Source organism: Delphinus delphis, chromosome 18, assembly GCF_949987515.2.
Source record: "Delphinus delphis chromosome 18, mDelDel1.2, whole genome shotgun sequence".
NCBI classification, from domain to species: domain Eukaryota; kingdom Metazoa; phylum Chordata; class Mammalia; order Artiodactyla; family Delphinidae; genus Delphinus; species Delphinus delphis.
In genome coordinates this window covers 20,531,136-20,553,983 of record NC_082700.1, presented here as the reverse complement: position 1 = coordinate 20,553,983, position 22,848 = coordinate 20,531,136, and the positions used below count along the sequence as shown (strand labels likewise).

The window sequence follows — 22,848 nt, the reverse complement described above, 5'->3', positions numbered from 1 at the left end:
TGTGTGCCACAACTACTGAGCCTGTGCTCTAGAGCCCGCGAGCCACAACTACTGAGCCCATGTGCCACAACTACTGAAGCCCATGCACCTAAAGCCCGAGCTCCGCAACAAGAGAAACCACTGCAATGAGAAGCCTGCGCAACGCAATTAAGAGTAGCCCCTACTCGATGCAACTAGAGAAAGCCCACATGCGGCAACGAAGACCCAACGCAACCAAAAAAAAAAAGAGTCATTGTTTACCTTCTTCATATTGCCCCCCAGCTTGGGGTATGGTGGCTTGTTTACTCTGTTCCAATCAACAGGGACTCTAATCTTTTCATAGAGCTGGAAGATGACCAGGGCATCTGATAAGTCACTGAACAAAAACAAACACAAAAGAATTCTCAGATACTCAGCATTTATGAAGCTCCTGCGGCGGGCCAGGCAATTCCTTATATATTAGCTCAAGGAACATTCCCAGCAATTGGCAACACTGGCATCAGTAGCTCCATCTTTAGAGGTGAAGAAACCTCGACTCAGAGAAAGGGAGGGAATTGACTGGAGGTCTCCCCCAGGTGTGACCACCTTTGCCCCTTCAGCAGAAACACGCAGCCTCCAGAAAAAGAAATACGGCTCTAACAAATGGCATAGGAGACACAGCCACAAACTGAACATTTACTGTTTGGCCTGCTTCTGAGCAGATCTTGGGTTTACAACAGGGATTCCATTTGTCCTTTGGCTGCTGGGTTATGATTTTTGTACTAAATACACAGCAAGGTTGGTGTATGGAAGTGAGTTTCTTCACATCTGCTGCTCAACGTGGCATTTCCCCCTTCTCACTGAGGTGCACACACTTTGTAAAGAGAATTGCACACCACAGTGGTATTTGAAATCTTGGGGATCTTTCCAGGTCTTGGTACCTCATATTAGGGAAGAGTCTTCCAATATGCTTACCTGTACAAATGATTGACTCGAGGGCTTACACCCAAGGAGTTCATCCAGTTCCTAAATGTCCGCTCTTCTCTTGTCTCACCTAAATGAATGAAGACCAGTTATCTTTCACGTACCTAGAAAATATGCCTTTTTTATGATCAAAGTTTAACTAAAGAAGCTGTAATAAACACTGAAAGTAGAAAAAAAAACCCTAATGGATTTGGATGAGGGTTGCTATTCTGTGTTAATTTTTTTTTCCACTTCAATTCAATGAGTATCTCTAGAGCATCTATGAGTGGTGCGCAAGATCCTGTGTGGGGAAACTCTTCAGGGCTGTCCCTCAAAGGCTTGCATTCTTTCTGGAAAAACAAGTATTTTAGGCATCAAAGAGGGATCATGCAAGCTGGAGGGCTAAAATATGAGGTAGATATTTATATTCGAGTTGAGATAAAGGAGAGAATTTTATGGGCTAAATTTGGAGGGAGCGCAATCTGAGCTTTACCTTAGAGGGTTAGTAAAATCTGGATACTAAAGAGGAAAGAGGAGAGGATCTGGGGGGATAAGTAAGGAGTGGAAGTAGGAGATTGTGTAAATACGAACACAAAGGGAGCGTTAAAACCGTTAGGAACTGATTTTTCAGGGATCTGTGTTGTAGAGGCCACAGAGACAAGGCTGTCTAGTGGCTGGAACCAGAATCACGCATCTTTGGATGCCAGGTAGCAGATTTTGGTTGATATGTTATCGACAATGACAGTCATCATGGGTTCTTTTTTTTATCGCTATGATAAATTCTTGAGCAAGGCGGAGATGTAACGAAAGCAGCACTGTGATGTGCTCGGCAGCAGTGTGCAGAATTACTGAAAGGCAATATGCATTTAAATTAAACACACAGAGGGGATAGTGTTTGACACCAGCACGTGGGCACATTCAAGTGCTTGATGGATGGAGGAGTAGGCCCCTAAGACCTAGTGAAATAGTTGGTGTATGATTTAATAAGAGTCCGGAAGAGCCGAAAGGAAAAATAACAATCTAAAGGTCATTCTGGGGGAAGAATTATTAGTATTTGTTGATTCAAGAGATTTTGGCGGGAAGGAGAGGAAGATATCAAAGTGGAACCCAGAGTTTTGGTAACTGAAGAAAAAAATGGTATGATTAATGGAAACGGAGAATTTCTAAAGGAGAGTAGATGGAATGGGGGCAGGGGGTAGAGAGGCAATGCGGGAAGGGGAAATGATCAATTCTGTCTTGTATATGCTGAATTTCAAGCGATAGCGATGGACCCAAATCTGGATGATCTAGAGGCAGCTAGAAACGGGTGATTAGAGGGCTTGACATACATATTTGGTAGTCAACAGAAGGCACAGACCTCTGACCACTGTTTATCAAATCATACAAATGCAGCAGCGTTGGAACACAGATTGATTTTGCACTTCCAGCTACAGTAAAGCACTGCAGAAAAGGATCAACCAATTCTTTAAATCTGGATTTTCTTCCTTTGGTGACATTCATTTATTATTACTTTTGTATTGATTTTCTGTCTCAATATCGGGACAATTCACGATGAAAAAAAGAAAAACATCTCTGGCACTATCACCTATTAGAACTTGACTAAAGCTGTGTGATTTTTTGGTCCAGTCTTAGGGCTTTAACCTCCTAAATGTAACGGTCATGGATTCTGCCTCAAAATCTTATTTTGTGGCCCCCATTATCCAAATCAAAGAAGCAAAACAAAAATTTCAGTGAGCATCTCTTAACATAAGTTAAACATCATTTTTAAATGATGCGTGGCTGCAATTTCTTGCCTCTAGGAATTAACACTCAGTCCATTAAGTACATAAATGAGGTTTTTGGAACTCAGGATTTATTTCATCTGATAATTAAATGCATTGTCTTCCCTAAAACATTTAATTCTGATGATGGATGAAGCCTATGTATAATGGATGTGATATAATGGTATTTGATTATTCCTGTTTGTCTGTAACTGACTTGATTCATCTATTTATTCTCTTTGTTATGTACCAGAGAATTGAGGACCTGTTTGCAAATCTTCCATGTGAGGGGCTTATGTTTGCGTAGGAGGTGATTTTGAATTGCCCTTGAATTAGAATTGTGACCGCTTTTCCGAACATTTAAGCAACCAATTTCCAGTTACCTTCAAGGGCCCCCCAGTCGATGTCCTGGTTCTCTGGTTTGTGCAGGGCAGGGTATCTGTTAAAGAGGTTGGCAATAAAAGCCAAGTTCAACTTGGGGTTCCCTCGGACAACATCTGTAGCTGTGACAAACTGCCGGCAGCCCAGCCTCTCCGCCTGCTGCAACATGCATTCTGCCCTCTGGATGTCATCCTTCTCCTGCAATGAAAAAGGACGGACGTCTCAAGGCTGGGTCAAAGCCTCTCTAGGCACAAAGTAGACATGGATAATAATATGAAAAAGAGATGGGAATCTTACTGAAACCCTTAGTATTCAACCTCAGATAGACACTTAAAACAGCAAATTATCACTTGTATTTGCCTGAACCAAAATCAGAAAGTCACAAGTAAAAGGAATCTCAGAAGTTAAGTAATCAAGTCCTTCCATCTTTGTACAGAATGGAACCATTTCAGATGAATAGTTGGTTGTCTTGTCTTTAAAGAGATTCAGTAGATTCTACAGTTTTGTCATTTAAGTTCATCTTAATTATTTTCAACCATTAGGTTTCCTTTTTATTATCTTCTTGCATAGACCTCATGAAAAATGTTCATTTATTAAATAATAAATTATATTCCTATTTTCAGTTCATCAAAGCTATTTACATCTGCCAACAAGAACTTCTGATTGGTTTAACCGCCTTTCCCACACTGAGTTGGTGTACTTGCAGTTCAGACAAAATAAATTTAAGCTACACAGTGTCATCAATAAATATATAATATCTATTTGGCTTCTGCAGACTTCAGATTGAGGATCACTCCCTTAATGTATTAAAAGTCTATTCAAATAGTTCTAGAGAATCTCCAGTCATTTGTAAACAGACTCTTACCAGAAAACTAAAGTTTTGTTGAAATATGGTCCATTGCCCTTTAATGCTCTTAAAAGTGTATGAAACCACAAATTTTCAGACAACTGGAACTTATTAAAACTAGAATTATCTCTTAATATGATGCTCTGCTAGATAACACTATACATTTCAGAAGCTCTACTTCTCATGCAGGAATGAGTTAACTTTAATATTAACTCATTGGATTTAACTCTAATGATATGAAATGAGGCACAAGAATGGGTAAGGCAACTTCTCTACATCAATACTAAAGTGCTGGCAAAACTGAAGTTTTAATCGGACCCTTGTTGTGCCCTTTGTTTTCTTTTCTTTTTTTTTATACTGTATGGTTCTATTTATTTTTTTGGCAAAATCTTTTGTTTTCTTTCCAAAGTTGTTTTTCTACATAAGATAAAAACATTCCATCAAGATTTTCTTTTGGATTGACCCACAGGATTTTTTTTCTTGACGATTTCAACCATACTGATTTTCTAAGATTATTCTCTCTAAATCCTATCTGTGTCAGATAATGTGGCTGAACAACAGATGAGACAACTGTAAGAATAAATTTTTTTTTTGGATGACCACAACAAAAGCAACAATGATTGCAATTACCAAACACGAAACACACTCATACTATGTCATAATATTGACATTCAGTCCAGTAATCCTCCACTGTAACAGCTCCTTTACTTGCAGTGAAAATTGATTTGTATATTTTTTACACCTCTGAGTCCTTGTGGGATTTTTTTTTTATTCAAACAGAAAGTCACAGAAACTATAATCATCTTCATCAGTTCACTCAGTCCCATGTAATTTTTTTTTCATCTTGATCTTTTGTTAGTACTTTTATGAATTCATCAGTTTTCCATTAGAGTTCTGAAAACTCTTATTCATTCAGTTCAGCAGTATGGTCAGTTACCAGAAACCTGTACTTGTCAGAGTCGTTTCCATGAATTCCTTGAAGATGAAACCCTTTTATAGGAACATTTTTGCAAAAGCATCAGAGTACACCCAAAACTGTCTGTAAATGACAAAAGACTTAAAAATGACCACGGTTAAAGATTTGATGAAAGTTCATAATAATGCAATTGACAAGGAAATTTAGTTATTTCTGAGATATACATTTTAAAGTAATAACTAGAATTATGACTTATAACATTATACCAGAACATATAAGATTTTTAGAAATTTCATGTAATTTCTGAAACATTTATATTAATATATTTCCATACAAATAACCCAAAGAAAGTTTAGTATTAGTTGTTTTTTTGTTTGTTTATACTGCAGGTTCTTATTAGTCATCAATTTTATACACATCAGTGTATACATGTCAATCCCAATTGCCCAATTCAGCACACCACCATCCCCACCCCACCACGGTTTTCCACCCTTGGTGTCCATACGTTTGTTCTCTACATCTGTGTCTCAACTTCTGCCCTGCAAACCAGTTCATCTGTACCATTTTTCTAGGTTCCACATACATGCGTTAATATACAATATTTGTTTTTCTCTTTCTGACTTACTTCACTCTGTATGACAGTCTCTAGATTCATCCACATCTCAACAAATGACTCAATTTCATTCCTTTTTATGGCTGAGTAATATTCCATTGTATATATGTACCACAACTTCTTTATCCATTCGTCTCTTGATGGGCATTTAGGTTGCTTCCATGACCTGACTATTGTAAATAGTGCTGCAATGAACACTGGGGTGCATGTGTCTTTTTGAATTATGGTTTTCTCTGGGTATATGCCCAGTAGTGAGACTGCTGGATCATATGGTAATTCTATTTTTAGTTTTTTAAGGAACCTCCATACTGTTCTCCATAGTCGCTGTATCAATTTACATTCCCACCAACAGTGCAGGACGGTTCCCTTTTCTCCACACCCTCTCCAGCATTTGTTGCTTGTAGATTTTCTGATGATGCCCATTCTAACTGGTGTGAGGTTATACTGCATTGTAGTTTTGATTTGCATTTCTCTAATGATTAGTGATGTTGAGCATCCTTTCATGTGGTTTTTACTCTTCAGTTTGTTAATATGGTGTATCACGTTGATTGTTTTGCATGTATTGAAGAACCGTTGCATTCCTGCGATAAATCCCACTTGATCATGGTGTATGCTCATTTTAATGTATTGTTGGATTCTGTTTCGTCGTATTTTGTTGAGGATTTTTGCATTATATTCATCAGTGATCTTAGTCTGTAATTTTCTTTTTTTGTAGTATCTTTGTCTGGTTTTGGTATCAGGGTGACTGTGGCCTCATAGAATGAGTTTGGGAGTGTTCCTTCTTCTGCAATTTTTTGGAAGAGGTTGAAAAGGATGGGTGTTAACTCGTCTCTAAATGTTTGATAGAATTCACCTGTGAAGCCATCTGGTCCTGGACTTTTGTTTGTTGGAAGACTTTTCATCACAGTTTCAATTTCATTACTTGTGATTGGTCTGTTCATATTTTGTGTTTCTTCCTGGTTCAGTCTTGGCAGGTTATACCTTTCTAAGAATTTGTCCATTTCTTCTAGGCTGTCCACTTTGTTTTCAATGGGTCCTCATACCAGACACCTCTAAAAACTCAGACGGTCTTGTCCAGCCCTTTCTCCCGTGACCCTCAAGGGTGTAGTGAGGCAGGGCTGTGGCTGAGCGGATTTCGGAGCCATCCTGGGCTTAAATCCTTGCTATGCCACACACTGCCTCTGTGGCCATGAGGTGATTCTTAACTTTTCTGACCTTCAGTTTCCTCAATTATAAAACAGAGTTATGAGCACTTACTTTAGTGATGTTTGCAAGGACGAGGGGCAGTGTAAGCAACGTGCCCAGCATAACACCTGGCACATAGGAAGAACCCAGCAAGCGGGGTTTCCTCTTATTAGGATTAATAGAGGACAGAGCCCCAGGCTTGGATCACATGACTTCCACTAATCTGTCACATGATCTTGAACATATTAATGAACCCCTCTGAATCTCATTTTGTTTTTCATCGTGATAGTGGGAATTTATTTATTTGTGTAAATATCCTGTCTATTTCTAGAAATAATATTCAGGTACCTAAAAATGGAAAAAAGAATCCTTCTTGGTGTTGCAGGGCCTGTTAAATGAGGGGACACATGCAGAAGTGCCTCTGACGGTGTGTGGCATTTAATTAGCATTCCTCTCCTTCCTTAATTTTAATTCCAGCTTCAATTTTCCACAGTTACAACCCAAAACTGTTAACAGTTTTTAACAATTTAACACGGCTCTAAGCAGAGATGTCCACTCATGGAACTCTGGAGCCAGCATCACATAGGGCAATGGAACAGCCAATGCAGAGGAATCATCACATCTAACACGACTTGGGGCATGGCCTTACCCTCAGTCCTGACATGTCAATAACAACAGCAGGAATACCTCCTTCTTCTCCTTTTGGAGCCACCTGTTCAAGCAGGTGGTAATAAGCTTTTGAGTCCTGTGAGAAATGAGGAAATTACAATTTCAAAATGGCACAGCTAATTACATACTTAGCACGACAATAATTTCCCCAAAGCAAACCTATTTCATTTCTCACCCAACAATCATTCAAGAATGCAACTTAATTAACAAAGCTGGGAACATTCACTAATTTGAATTTTCTATTTATCTCTTTATATATTATATTTGCCTTTCTTTTTAAAAGGAGTATAACAGCTAAAAATACAGGACATACATAAAAGGCAAATGCTATTCTGTTGATCTTAGGGGAGAAAAATAATTTGTTTACATGTATTAAATTGTATACAGGAAAATATATATACCTTTATATTGCTGTAGAAGTCAGTCAGCTAAGGTTTAGTTAAAAAAAAAAAGCGACAGAAAAAGGAAGCAGAAGTTTAAGGCAGAGTTTAAAAACACATTTAAATGGACAATCATCAAAAGAAAAAGATTTCGAAGACAGAATATTGAAGCATTCACAAGCAGTCTTTATGTGAAGGGAGCAATATTACGGGAAGTGCATTTACTATTTATCAAGAAGCTAGAAAAAGTGGTTTAGTTTAGCTATTGCAGAGTAGATATGGATACTGAATTCTCATGTTTTCTTAGATTCTGGAAATAGGCTTATTGACAAAAAATTTTCTGAATCATAGTCTTAAAATTACAAGTTTATTCTCATTCAATGAAAGCATACAGATTTTCAGGTAGTTTATTTAAATCATTTAAAGACATCTTAATTTCTCTTAAAGACTGAAAAATCAGCTGTCCCTCTGTTTGTTTTTAAAAACTGGGTAAAGCCCAGGGAGAGCAGAGGTATGCTCACCTCCTGTGACATTAGAAAGATGAGAAGAGAGAGCACCGACCATGGATGCTGTTTCATCTCTTCTCTCTACCTTCTCCTTTCTCTTACTTTTTGCTGTAGGTATTTCGAAGTCAGTGAAAGTTCCACGCAGGGTTAGGCATGAATAAAATCTGCACATCATGTGTCCCATCTGTTTAGCTTTGCTAAGAGTCACCTCATTTCACCAGACCCTAAGAGACTTGTCTCATTCATTGTATTTTGGGGGTTCTCCCCTCCTTTGCTGACTTTGTGTGATTTAAGGGCACCTCCCAAAGTCTGAGCCACATGCTCAGACTTACATGTCACAGCACTAACGTTGGTGGTGAGGCAGCTACTCCCAGAGAACAGGCACATCCACTGTATAAGTGCTCAGCTTGCCAGTTCCTATCTCATATTCTAAAGAACACAGCCTTTCAGTCACAGGAACTCAGGTAAATTTATGGCTCCAACCAAGCATCCTAATTTTATCTGAAAAGTTTGAGAATTTTGGCTGAAATGATTGCAGAACCTAAGTGTTGAGCACAAAGGGATGCTGTCCAGTTTCTGATTAATCCCAGTTTGGCTGGTGGTGCAAGAAGAATGTTAATAACCAATGAAAGTTGTGTAGTTAGAAAAAAAATTTGGCATTATTAGCTTATGTCCTAAGGAACTGGGGACTTTCCATCTAGAAGCTTCACTCTAATTGGTACTGTGCCTGGCAGACCTTGAGTTCTAAAAGCCATAAGTCCACAGCAGGGGGAAGTTGTCACTCAAGAAATACAAGCCTGGGTTGACTTGGTGAGTCATGTGACCTTTCGTCTGACTCTTCGTCTTTGGAGAAAATGTCTTTAACTTTTGAGAAAGTGGAGACTGGAATGTTTTTCTCATGTTGCATTCCAGCATCTCATACCATTTCCTCCTGGGACTGACATTCCTTCCCGCTCCTTAAGCTCTTTCTGTGTCGGCCCATCTGTTATCAATGCTAACAAGCTGCTCCTTTCACCTTGGCATGGAACTTTTCACAAACTTGAAAACTACAGTGCATGCTTCCCTCAGCCTTTCCCCCTTTGGATCGCTGTTGTAGGACTAACTGTGTCTTCTACGATTTCTGGGGTTAATTCTCATTGCAGATGGTTTCCAGAATCATTATCTTTTAAACATCACTCTGGTTTCTACAAATAAAAAGCTTTCAAGAAATTTACGAATTGTTTTAGAGGAGCAGTATGTATGGTGGTCAAGTATCATGGAGGTCAACTGCTCAGTTTGAGTCCTGACCCCACTCCCCCAGCTATGTGAACTCGAGCAAGTTACTTATATTCTCTTTACCTCGGTTTCCTTATCTGCAAAATGAGCAAATAATAATCCTTATCTCAAAGATCTGTTGTGAGGATTAAATGAGTCAATACATGCATAAAGCAGTTAGAACAGTGCCTGGCATGCAGTACACACTGTTTGCTATGATTAGGATAATTAGAAGAGTAATCTTGGTTTAATTTTTTTTAAAGGAATCCCCATCTGATGCTCCCGTTGATAAAATCAGAAAGACATTAGAATCCTACACAGACTCTCTTTACCTAAAAATCAGTCTTACCTCTTGCTCTTCCTCTAACTCACCCTCATCCCTCTACGTTCTGATGTTGAAACTCCAGGGGACACCCATCTCGTTTGATGTGGTATGGTTGCTAGGGCCTTCCTTGGTCAGGTCTGCATGTGGCCCTGAGCTGGAGCTGCACATGGACTCGAGAACAGCATGGGCCCCGAAACAGCACCGGCCACTCTAACTAATGCCAGAACTTCTGAAGAGATGAAGCCCCTTTGTCTTTATCTTTGTCTCTTCTCTGTTAATGCCCCAATTCCCTTCACCCCTGTGGTTAGTCGTGTACAAAGTACCCTCCTCCTACCTTGATGTCACTGCTGAAGTTGTTGATTTTGCTGCAGCCTGCGTTTTCCAGGTGGTAATTAGCCCATCTCAGCAGGAGCTCCTCAGGGGAGAGTTTCATCATATCCTCCAGACTCTCCCCTTCTCTCAAAAGAGCGGCCAGTGCTGAAGAGGAGCAACAACCGAAGAAAAATAAATGCAGGGGATATTTGGGGGGATTAGTTATAAATTAAACTAAGCCCTGCTGGGAAGTCAAAGATACCACGTTATCTCTCTGGGATAGAGGGACATATAGCCTCTCCCATGGAATAAACACTTTATTATTATTCCCTAAAAAGAGGTGTAAGGTATTGTAAGCCTAGTTATTGTCCCCATTTTTCGGGTGGAGAAGACAGGGCACCAATGAATATCAGTGCTATGCCTCAGAACACAGGAGCAGAGCCGTGGAAATAACCCAGACTATCGACTCAGAATACTCTGCGGGGTCTGTCAGAGCACGTTTGATATGATATGACATTTTTGCTTTTAAGAGATCTATTTCATAATCATGACAATGTCCTCTTGTTTATTCCCATAGGTGTTTTATATTTCAAATGCTTACCTGCATAATTATAGCATCTCAGAAAGTGTAATTAACTCTTTCCTCTGTTTCCCAGATGAATTAAGTCATTTTTGCTCAGCTAGAAGGTTTACATTTAGCTGAGGTCATTATTTGCAAATCAATATTCTTTCTAATGTGTTCTAAGTTCCCTATTTGCTTGTTTCTTCTTTATATTCTGTTTAACATACTGGTTTTCAAATGGTACCCCAGGATTCTTCACTGGTTACTTTGATTTGGACACGTAAATTACATATATATATATATATATATATATATATATATATAAAAGGTTAGAATTTGGCTACAGATTTCATATTACTAGGATCTGTACAGGAAAAATGAAAGGTAACAGTGTGTTGTGTATATTTATCAAGGTCTACTATTACTGTCTAAAGGACAGGTTGAATTGTTTAAATGCTTAGGACGCTGACAGCAGGTGGGATAAGAATGACAGCTACAAATACTCAGTTGAGAACTCTGAAACTCTAAATGTAATTTCCTATAATCTTGGTAAGAAAGAGACTGAGTTTCTACTCTGGTGCTATCACTGCAGTATACGAATGTGAATCACTTTGTAAAATCCAAGTTTAAATTAGCCTAATTTGTTACAAAGCGTCTAAAGGCAAAGTGAGCTCAGAAAAGCCCTTGAGGTTGGGGTCCCAGACAGCTAGACTGAGCTCTAGGTTCTAAACAAGCCTTATTAGTAGTCTGTGGTCTTAAAAAAGCTTTTGCTCCATTGTTTTAAAAAGTCTGGGCAGTGTGGATAGAATGTGTTACATTAATACAATGGATTGGATATAACTGTAGTTTCAAAAACTGAGGATTCTGAGTTTGACAACTCCTGACATCTTCCTCTCACAGCCCCCAACACACGCACTAACAAAAAGTCATGCCGTTATTAACGTCGGAGGCTTTGCTGGTACCTTCGTTTCTGCTGAGTTCAATGTCGGCAAATAACCCAATCTTGATGACCTGCCACAGCAGTCCCAGGACCAGGTAAGGCTTCCCCTCCTTTAAGTCCTCAGCCCCGATATTAACCACGTGGCAGCCGATGGCTGAGGCAGAGTTCAGAGCCAGGTTCAGATTCTCCTGAAGGGGAAAAAGTATGCAAGTTTGTTTTTGACTTTGCAGCTGCCAAATGATCATCCTTGATCGGCAGCAGCAACGTTTTGCTTCTAGAAAGTTCATAGGCATTGTCTTCACTAGATTTTTAACACTGAAAAAAAGCAGGGAGTAACACCTGGATTTTACTGGAGTAAAATCCAGTAACCAGACGCTGGGCTCAGGCAGTGGCGTAGTCCATCAAGCCAGAGCCCTGAGCTGAAGGCTCATCCTGGTCCCGATGAAACTAACCAGTCTTCTCTTTCCATACTGCTCTCTGATGGAACCTCTGCTCTCAGCATCTCCATCAGCCAGCAACGAAGGGGCACATTTGAGGGCGGTCACTGTCTTGTGACTAGCTATTGTCAATAACCCAGTTGTTGATGTAAATCAAGGTCATGAAAGAGAGTAACAAAATATCTTTTTGACATTCAGATTGGATACTGAAGGAATGAAAAAGATTCAAATGAAATTCCTAGAAAAGACAGAGCGGTTTTTACTAGGACAATTTATTGATTATCTATAATATCTAGGGACCTTGAGTCCCTAGACATTTGTGTGTCCCTACACACAAACACACACACGCATATCCACATGCATACAGATTATATGTTCTTATAACTAACAACAATGTATGTAAGGTAACTCATATACAGTTGGGATAGGGTCAGTGAAATTTGCAGTCCAGGGTCTTTCTACAGTTGATCCTTGAACAACACAGGTTTGAACTGCTGGATCCACTTACATGTAGGTTTTTACCGATAGTAAATACTACAGTACTACATGATCCACGGTTGGTTGACACCATGGACGCAGAACCGTGGTTATGGAGGAACCAAGTACAGGAAGGGCAGACTGTAAATTATATTTGGATTTTGGACCGAGCGGAGGGCTGACACACCCCCTTCCCCCCATGGTTCAAGGGTCAACTCTACTATTATTTTTGAGTCCACAAAGAAGGAGATATCAGAGTCAAAGATGTACAGAACTTGTTTTTATGACAGATTAAAAACAAAACACAGGCCACCAGTGAATTGGGAAGGGGATTATCAGAAGAAAACTGGGTTTTTACCCTAATGTAGAGCTCAAAATGACAAGTAAAAAATATCACGTCCACTTACGGCCAAGACTAAAATTTAACATCAAGATTATATATGACGTTAAGTGCCTTCATGTACATTTAATCATAGCTCTTGCTTTGATCACGGCTTCCATTTTTTAGGAACACAGGGTTGCTTAAATCCAAACAGGACATAATATATTGCTCAGGATTTAAGAAGTGAGATGTGGTTTCTGAGCAAAAGATTACAATAATGTTAAAATGCTGGAACATAAGACAGAAATGCAGCTTACTTACTACCGGTCACTGTTCCAGTTAATCGACAAACTGAAGGCATAAAAGCAAGTTATATTTATCACATGGGTGTCTGTGGCCAATAGCACCGTGAAGGCTGCCAGAGCACTTCTCTTTTTTTACCCCCTCACTTCTTAGAAAGGCTAATCTTTTCAGATAAAATATTGTGTAGTTGGCATCAGCTCCGAGATAAATTGCCAGGGAAAGTTTGAGTTATATTTTAGCCGATGTGAATTTTATTCATACGTGGCCAGAACAAAGTCTGCCCCAACTACTAATACTCACTAACTTCCCTCACCCCGCCCACTATATTAATACAAGACAAAATAGAAATGTGTCCCCCTCTCCCTACTAGTCATGACAGATCACCAGCCCAAAGCCTGGGCTTTGGAAATAATGTCTGAGCGCCTGAAAAAGGCTGACTCAGCAGTCACGGCGACTCATTTCTTCAAAGCACAATCCTACATTAAGGTAACACAGGGAAGACACACCTGAATGGTGAAAGGGGTGAGTTTCTTTTTGTTGATTGTTCTTTCATCAATTGTGTCCGGCACTGATAGGTTGATCATTTTACTGAAAGAGAAACAATTAAATAAAGCAGGCTTCTAAATAAAAGAGCCCAGTGACACTGAGTTTAAATTCTAGCAATGCCATAAGCAAAGAGGACAGCAACATCGTTAGCCATGAAAATTGCTCCACTATATAAAAGATTATCTGTACACTTCTGAGCTTATACAATGTCTAAATTTCTATTTGACAGCTGGTCAAACTCTATACCTTCAACTGATCATATAATAAAATGTTTTATATTCTCCTGTAGGCATTATAGTATCAGTACTTTAGCAATGTCTCCCACTTAAGTATCTAATACATTGGTCAGACATCCAAAATAAACAGCTATTATTTATGAAAAACTTATTTTACCCACTTAGCTTTGGTTTAACCTCCAATGGGTCATTAAAAATAAATGTCCTTAGGTCACTTCCATCTTATTTAGAGAAAGGAAGTTGGGAAAAAATCCAAAGGAACAACAACAAAATCAAAGAATAATAAACTTGAAAGTGACTATTTCTTTTTTTAATAAGAGAAATCAACATTAACTTTTTTTCTAACAATTTTTAGGCATATAGATGCTTAAATAAAGATGTATTTCCACAACTTTGCTCTGCGTGTGTGTGTGTGTGTGTGTGTGTGTGTGTGTGTGTGTACATATATTTAAATAAAAGGCACTTTATTGCAATTTAGGCAAAACAAACCCCTAAATCATTATTTGAAAAATATGAAACTCTAGTGAACTAGAAGCTCTGGGAAACAGTAGGAGAGAGGGGTGGCTTAAAAAAGTATACGCTATCCCTGCCCTTGAAAAGCTTAGAGTCAAATTACAGAGACAAAATATATGGATATGAAAATTTACATAACAGTCCAAAGCAGAACATTATAATGGTTCCCAAAGTACTACAAACAGTATGTGCTTTAAGAATTCAGTGAAGGGAGAGATTGGTAGGAGGTTTACAGTAAATGGATTTGTGTAGGAGGAGAGGGTGGGGAAGGACATTCTTAAAAAGGAAAATAAAAGGCAAAGCCAGAGTCGCAAGTTGTAAGCAGGGCGTGTATGGGGAAGAGTGAGTATGGTTGATGAAGCATCCAATCATTCCTACAACCCTTCACTCGTGCCCTGGGCTGGGTACCTGAGTCATGGGGGTCTTGGGAGGTACAACTAGAAAGAGATTGAGGGAAGACCAGGGGGTGGTCTTAAAGAGTCAGGACCTAAAGAGTCAGGACCTGAACATGCAGGTTAGGTTTCTGATGTCTTTTTTCAGCCGTTGAACTTTTGAAAAATAAAATCTCATGGTGAGCTCTAATAAACAAAATACCGAGAGTGGAATTGCTCTGGTCAGAGCAGAGGAGGGGTAGGAGGCTCAAAGTCTTGCCCACACATCTTTCCCTTCAATTCCCGAGCCCACCTGAGATCGGGCCTTTCAAGCCTCCTCATTCATGCCACATCTTACAATGACAGAGAGGCTGCCAAAGCAAGAGCCACAGAGGCATCTTCAAAGGCACCATCCTGCGTTGCCCAACCGTGCTGAGAGGGCTCCCATGCATAGAATACATCCCTCCTTTTCCAGGCGCCTGCAGCATTTGTGCACCACTCAATAGTTCTTTTTTTTTTTCACACAACATATATTTAGTTCATAATAGTAGTTCAACATAATAGTTCTTTTGCTTGAGGATTTGCATTGGATGCTTCAATTATCATGCTGCTATTATCATTCAATTCTATCATTCAATGTACTCTCACAGCAGGCCATGCTCAGATGAAGCAAAATGACATATAGTCCAAAAATAATTGATTTTGATCTTGTGTTACTCTATCTCTATGTTCATGTTTGTCTCTGTGCTGTGCATACCTCTCCTCCACCCAAGTGATGGTAGTTTTACATGTCTCATTATAAGCTGCTTTTGAAAGCAGTTTGCTCTCCTGAACCTGCCACGTGAAAGTCTGGAAAAGCATTTCAGATCCAGCTGAGTACCAGAGGAAGTGAGCCTAAAGATAAATGCAGTGAATTGCTGGTATTCCAGAAAATTCTAGGGAAACCTTCGGAAGCCAAGAAGGTTGTGTTATTTACCAAAGCACAATGCCATCTCCAACAGCGCTGAAGAGATCATTGGTGTTTGGATTCATTGGGATGACATGCCGACAGTCGGGGTCACTTTCCAGGGCTATGTTTATCCAGTTGACAAAGGCATACTTCTCTTCCTCTGCAAGTAAATGATTAATATGACTTATTTGCAAAGTGAAAATCTGATACAAACAAAATTATACACATGGATCTTAGATTCTTGTGCCCAGGAGAGACATTGTGCGGCTAATCTTATCCATTATCCTATCATCTCACATTTATTGACATTTAAAAATCTCAAATGATTGGGGAAATAGGCACAGAATCTCTGTTCACTCCAATCATAAAACATATATATAGCAAGCAGATTTAGAAGGTACATATATGCAAATATATTATATTTAGAGGTAAATATATAGGGACTTCCCTGGTGGCACCGTGGTTAAGACTCCGCGCTCCCAATGCAGGGGGCCCAGGTTCAATACCTGGTCAGGGAACTAGATCCCACACGCATGCCACAACTAAGGAGCCCATGTGCCACAACTAAGGAGCCCACCTGCGGCAACTAAGACCCGGCACGACCAAATAAATAAATATTAAAAAAATAAAGACATATCTTTTTTAAAAAGAAGTAAATATATACATATCTGTATTTTATACATGTAAATATATATAAATAATTAAATGTTTATTTATATTTATATACAATTTAAATGTGAATGTGGTTTAATGCTTAGCTCTAGCTCTGCTGATGTAAATGTGGGATGATCACAGGTGATCTCTGCAATATCTCTGAGCTTCTTTATACAATTACAGGTAACCCCACTTTTTGAAACTTGCTGTACGCCAAAAGAGCTACATTAGTACCTGTTTCCGTTAACCAAAAGAAATCCGAAGAGGATTTTTGCTTTTACGAGAAAAGGTTAAAAGTAAAAATAGCTCTCCGTGTTTGTTTTGCAGTGTTTGTTTTACAGAGGCGGTGGGCACCCCTAGCAGGGAGAGTGGCCCTGCCCAGCTCCTTCCCGGGGAACTACACTCCGCACCTCAGCATCGAGCGGCCATTGTTTTGAACTGTGTCTGTGAGCATCTGTCTCATCTCAACTTATTCTGTGCATTCCATTAGCAAGGTATGTCCTAAGGTAACTGCTTCTTTGCTTTACGCCATTTCAGTTTATGAAAGGTTTCATAGGAGCACTCTACTTTCAGGTAGCAGGGGAAAACTGTATAATGAAATTGCTATGAAATGAAATCATTTGTGATACGTTATTTCTTTCCTATCAGTAAAGCTGCCAGAAGTTGATTTTAGAGATGTTAATAAAGCCTCAAGTTATACCTTACAGCCCAGCACCGTGTTTCCCAAATTGCATGTCACTGAAAAAAAGAGTCCCTCAGAAGAATCCTAAGTCACACAAGTTTGGGAAACATCGCACAGCATTTTATTGACTTGGAGATTCCTAACGCACGTTTACGTAGTAAGAGGCTGTGAAATTTTCTTCGCAATTAAGAATCGTGCTTAACCATGAGCTGATCTTTAAGATCAACTAATGTTTTGGAGACCTCAGTTTGGGAATTATTGGATTACTGTACTGTTCCGGAGAAGTTTCCGAGAAGGCTGCTGGATGGCAGCCTTCAGAATAAATATACAACTTTCCTTCAAATCAATGAAAACACGGCTTGTTTTTGACCGCTCAGCAGGCATTTTGGAGGTAGAAGCTTGAGCAGCTCTTTTTCTCCAGAAGATTTACAAAGGAATTTTTGCAGCCTTTAATGTACTTTTTAAAGGCTGATGAGATTATCTGGTATCGGACCCTACCTGGAGCCAGAACTGCTGGCCTACTTATACATGGGAAAATAGGCAGTAGTCAATAAACTCATGTTGACATCTGTCTTTCTTTGTACCCCTTAGGTTTGAATACTGAGTTTGGAATCTGTAACCCTAGAAGACGTGGATCCTTCTGACGTGGTTCTGTCTCCCTCCGCCCTCAGCTCATCCCAACACTCTCTCCACCTCAGCTTCCCCGCCCCACACTGGTACACATACCTGAATAGGAGTGTTGGGTCCCAACACTAGATTGCTCTGAAGTACCCCCGATCGCACAAATCCCTTCCTTCTTATTGATTGCTTTTCTAAAGGTCTTGGCAACGTCTGTGCTTTTCAGGCCAAGAAAAACCTGCAAAAACATAATTTATCTTTAGAAACCCCATCTGTGATTGAGAAAACCATAAAGGAAAGAATAAGCAATGTTGAAGCAAGGAGGGTAGGAATGTATTTCTGGACGTTTTCCGAATTGAACTCCCACATTTCAAATGCATCTCCTTGGATCTCACCTTGATAAACTCATCAAAGCTGATCTTCCCATCCTTGTCCAGGTCACCTGTAGCCATCATGTTTTCTATAATTTCTCTCACTCTGTACCCAGGCAGAGGCAAGCAGGCAGCCTTGAACAAATCATTCAGCTCATTGCAGCTGATGTACCCATTGCCATCAGAATCTGTAAGGCAAACGGGGAGCTGAAGGTTTGGGGCGATTTGGGTCACAGCATGAAGAGAGGTGAGAGTAGGCTGGATTGGAGGGGAGCGGGCAGGAGAGGCAGTCATTCAGGGGTTGTGGCCTGACCCCATGCAAAGTCAGAATCTCACAAGAGGCCGGTTGCTATTGGATATGGGCATTAGCATCACTTCCAACATCCAAGAGTCATAATTTCAAAACAGAGGTTCTGACAGCTGAATCTGAAGAGACTCTCATAGAAACAGATGCGAAAATAAATCACAGGTTTGGGGCTACAGAGTAAGAGTAAGTATGGAATACTAGGAAAACAAAGGAAACCAAAGAAAGCAGACAAGCCATGAAAGATGAGACTTAGTTGGCCATTACCAGGAAAGGCTACAGATGACAAAGGGCCCATATTCCATGTTTAGATAGAGAAAGAAGTAATCTTCTTGAAGAACAGCTTTCAAAAATGTTTCCCAGCTCCTCTAACCAATACCACTGTATTCCTGTCCCTTCTGCTATTTTGCTCATGTTACCAGTCACCGCATCTGTCCTAAAGCTACTAAAAAAGAAGAGAATTGTGTGACTTGAGGTATCAGGTTTACTTACCAACTTTGGCAAAAGCTTCTCTGAGCTCCATCATTTCTTCATCAGATACCGATCCTCTGGCCATTTTTTTATTGCTTTAGGCAACAGATCTGCAGAGAGGGGACAACATAGGGAGTGGTTGATGTGTATCTTCTTAAAATACAACACTGAGAAGCAATTCTCATTTAGTAAGTAAAGAAATATTCCTCTGCATCCATCATGACTTATAATTATCTTCCCAAAATGTAAGAAATAGCCTTTTTCTTAACCCTCATTGTGGTGGTCTCCAAAGATGGTCTGCACCAGTCTCTCTCCTCCCTTTGATTCTCTCCTCACATCAGGAGATGGAGTTTATTTCCCTCTCCTTGAATCTGGGCTGATCCTGCGACAGCTTTGACCATTTAGAAGGCTGGAGAAGCCATGTCTGGGGCTGGAAACTTCTGCTTCCTGCCTTTTGGAATTCTCCCTCCTTCTGGAATGCTCATCCTTGGGCTGTTCCCTCTTGGAACATAACTGCTGTGCTGTGAGATGTCTAAGCCACAGGAAGAAGCCACATGAAGTATGAAAACTGGATGCTCTGGTTAACAGTCCCTGCTGTGCCCCCCAGCCGACAGCCAGCATCAACTACCAGCCAGCGGAGTGGGCCATTTTGGACATTCCAGCCCACTTGAGCCCCCGGATGAACACAAGCTCAGCCAACATCACATGAAGCAGAATTGCCCAGAATTCTGAAACCAACAGAACTGAGAGATGGTAAAATGATGGTTGTTTAAAATCACATTTTGGAGTAGTCTGAAACACAGAAATATACAACCAAAACACAACTTTTATATAAATGTCTTTTTAAGAGATATCTTCACGTTCATACTGCAAATGAATAGGTTTGGCCAAGCCAACAGATAAATTTTATAACTTCAAAGGGAGTTATCAAAGTTCTCTAAATATTTAAGAAAAGAGGAAGGGAATCTGACTCGCTAATCATTCATATATGGGAATTTGAGGGACTTTTTAGGTGTTCTCAGAAAGGCTAGTGTTGGCTGAGAAACAATGCTAATGCCTGAGTATTTTCCCTTTCCCTGTGCCTTACGGCTGCCCTCTAGTGGGGAGAAAGAGAATGCAACAGAAAATGGATTATATTCTTGTCTCTAGCTAATTCACACGCCCATGTTTCAAATAGGAGTTCCATTAAAGCTTATAGGATTTCCTGGTGGGGAAGGGATAAGTGGGGTGAGAGTGTGGGAGAAGGGGTACTTCTATGCATAATTATATTTGGGGAATTTTCGTGAAATTACTGATTTTTAAAAATATTTAAAATTTGTGACTGGATACTGTTTTTTTTTGTTTTTTTTTTGTTGTTGTTTTTTGTTTTTGCGGTACGCGGGCCTCTCTCTGCTGTGGCCTCTCCCGTTACGGAGCACTGGCTCCGGACGCGCAGGCTCAGCGGCCACGGCTCACGGACCCAGCCGCTCCGTGGCATGTGGGATCTTCCCGGACCGGGGCACGAACCCGCGTCCCCTGCATCGGCAGGCGGACTCTCAACCACTGCGCCACCAGGGAAGCCCTGGATACTGTTTTAAATGGATTTCCTTTTCGATATTTGCACATCATTTTATAGTGCTGTACTTGTTCTCAGTGACAATGAACAACCACACATGAAAGGGAACAGTTTCAGCACTTAAACCTGTTGGCCAGAAATGCGTTATGCTCAATTTTGCAAGTTCTCATCCATTATCCACCAACTCACTATCCTGCCACATACCATTTATCACGTGTATCAGTAGTTTCAAACTTTTGTTTTCCTAAGCAACCCTCTGTGAATAGAAACCTTACATGTAAATAACAGCGAACAAATAAAAATAACTCTGGGGAGGGATAAATTAGGAGTTTGGGATTAACTGATACACACTACTATATATAAAATAGATAAACAACAAGGACCTATTGTATAGCACAGGGAACTATGTTCAGTATCTTGCAATAACCTCTAATGGAAAAGAATCTGAAAAAGAATAGATATTTATATATGTATAACTGAATCACTTTGCTGTACATCTGAAACTAATACAACATTGTAAATCAACTATACTTCAATTAAAAAAAAAAAAAACAACTCTGAAAGCCTTTGGTTGAAAAAGACCCTGAAGGTCACCTTACCTCCACTATCCCACCTCCTTCTCCTTGTCATCTATGCATGGTGGGAATTCCAGGGAGCATGATTTTAAAATCGTGGAATTACATATATTGTTATTATTTCAATTCCTTTAAAAATATCTTTTATTATCAATAAAGATTTATTGTATTATTATTTACCTTATATCTAAAAATGTACTGGTCCATTGGCTTCTCTGATGGAAGGCAGAAACTGTCGAGGGCTTAACTGTGTAAGGAGACACAGTCTCACACATCCCAATAACCCTCAAGAGGCAGCTACTGGCTTTCTGACTTTCTTGCCTTCACTTCCTTTCCTTCCTTTTTTGTCTGTCTGTTTCTCTGTCTCTCTCCCTCCCCCGCTTCCCTCCTTTCTTCTTTCCTTCCTTCTTTTCTTTCTTTTTTTTTGTTTGTTTCCTTTCTTTTTTTTTTTTTAAATCAAGCCTTGTTCCGAAAACAATCTGAGCCCAGTTACAAAGATCTAACCAAACCTAAGAAGTAAACCAATAAAATCATGTGATCAGGGAGAAGGAGTAATTAGCTTAGGTGAAATAAGAGGACAGCAAGCAAGAGTTTGCATATTTCAAACACATGGTCAGGACTGAACGTTTTGCTAGAAGTACGCTGAAAATCTAGCTCTGAGTTCTAGAGATGCTCAATGAAGAAAGGACGTATCCGTTACATAATTCACTCTATTTACATAAGACAAACCACTCTTCTTAGGGCAGGAGAACTGAGGTCTGAGAGCAATGTCTTCACCTAGGCCTGGAGAAGAGGACACTTGTGGGATGTAGTAAACGCAAGTTTTATGTTTCTTATAATGTTGCTCAAGGAAGGCTGATGGCATAGGTACATGTAGCCCTACTTTATAGAGCAGGAACCAGAAACTCAGAGAAGATTCATCTTTCAGATCACACAGCCAGGTAGAGGAGCAGCAAGATTCCAGTTCTCAAGTCTTTTCTCCTCTCCCATGCTGTCTATTTACGTTGCTTTGCATTTCTGTTAGACACTCATTCCATCCACCCATTCATTCATTCATTCAGCAATTATTCATTAAGTATATAACATGCCTAGCTTATGGGAGATTAAAAAAACTATAATATGAAGTCTCTATTCAGGTGTTCTAGCTCAGGAAGCTATTGCTTTCACGTGTTAAGAAATCAAAGCTTGGGACTTCCCTGGTGGCGCAGTGGTTGAGAGTCCGCCTGCTGATGCAGGGGACACGTGTTCGTGCCCCGGTCCGGGAAGATCCCACATGCCGTGGAGCGGCTAGGCCCGTGAGCCATGGCCGCTGAGCCTGCGCGTCCGGAGCCTGTGCTCCGCAACGGGAGAGGCCACAACAGTGAGAGGCCCGCGTACCGCAAAAAAAAAAAAAAAAAAAAAAGAGAATGAATGGGATCTCCGAATCTAAACTTGGCCTATCCTTTGACGTAAGAGTTTTAGATTTGAGAGCACTGTGAGACCCTGGTGAGAAATATATGTAAAGGCAGGGAATGAGACTGTATTTTAAGGATCAAGGGCAGGACCAGGGAAGAAAGGAAAGAATTACAGTGTTGGGTAAGAAAGAAAATCTCAAGATCATGGTACAGTAAAAAAGCAGAGAAAATATTTTAGAATAAAAATTGCAGGGCCCATTCAAATAAAAGACCTAGGAAGGGAAAGTAGGGTTATTTTAAAACGATGTGATTTTTAAACCATGGCAGGTAGGACAAGATGAAAAACCTTGAGCATCTGGTAAACCACATTTTTGTAAGAGATTTACATAAATGGGAAGGATCAACTGGGAGAAGCCAAATAGTGAGACAGCCTTCAAATTAAAAAAGTCCAAAACCCTCCAGTGATTTAATAGCTAAAGGAAAAGAGAATAGATTGAAT

The 22,848-nt window shown here is 40.0% G+C and overlaps 1 protein-coding gene across 1 annotated transcript in view; it reads right to left on the bottom strand.

The window, feature by feature from the left end:
- Nucleotides 1-22,848, bottom strand: part of LCP1 (lymphocyte cytosolic protein 1) — a 55,475-nt gene that overhangs the window by 17,209 nt on the left and 15,418 nt on the right. The window contains exons 2-12 of the mRNA XM_059996258.1: nt 18,847-18,935; nt 18,075-18,238; nt 17,788-17,917; nt 15,753-15,885; nt 13,617-13,698; nt 11,594-11,759; nt 10,092-10,234; nt 7,273-7,368; nt 3,065-3,260; nt 934-1,012; nt 241-355 (exon numbers count right to left, since the gene is read on the bottom strand). Coding sequence (XP_059852241.1) covers nt 241-355; nt 934-1,012; nt 3,065-3,260; nt 7,273-7,368; nt 10,092-10,234; nt 11,594-11,759; nt 13,617-13,698; nt 15,753-15,885; nt 17,788-17,917; nt 18,075-18,238; nt 18,847-18,910 — 1,368 coding nt within the window. The 5' untranslated portion in view covers nt 18,911-18,935. The remainder of the gene's footprint in view (nt 1-240; nt 356-933; nt 1,013-3,064; nt 3,261-7,272; nt 7,369-10,091; nt 10,235-11,593; nt 11,760-13,616; nt 13,699-15,752; nt 15,886-17,787; nt 17,918-18,074; nt 18,239-18,846; nt 18,936-22,848) is intronic.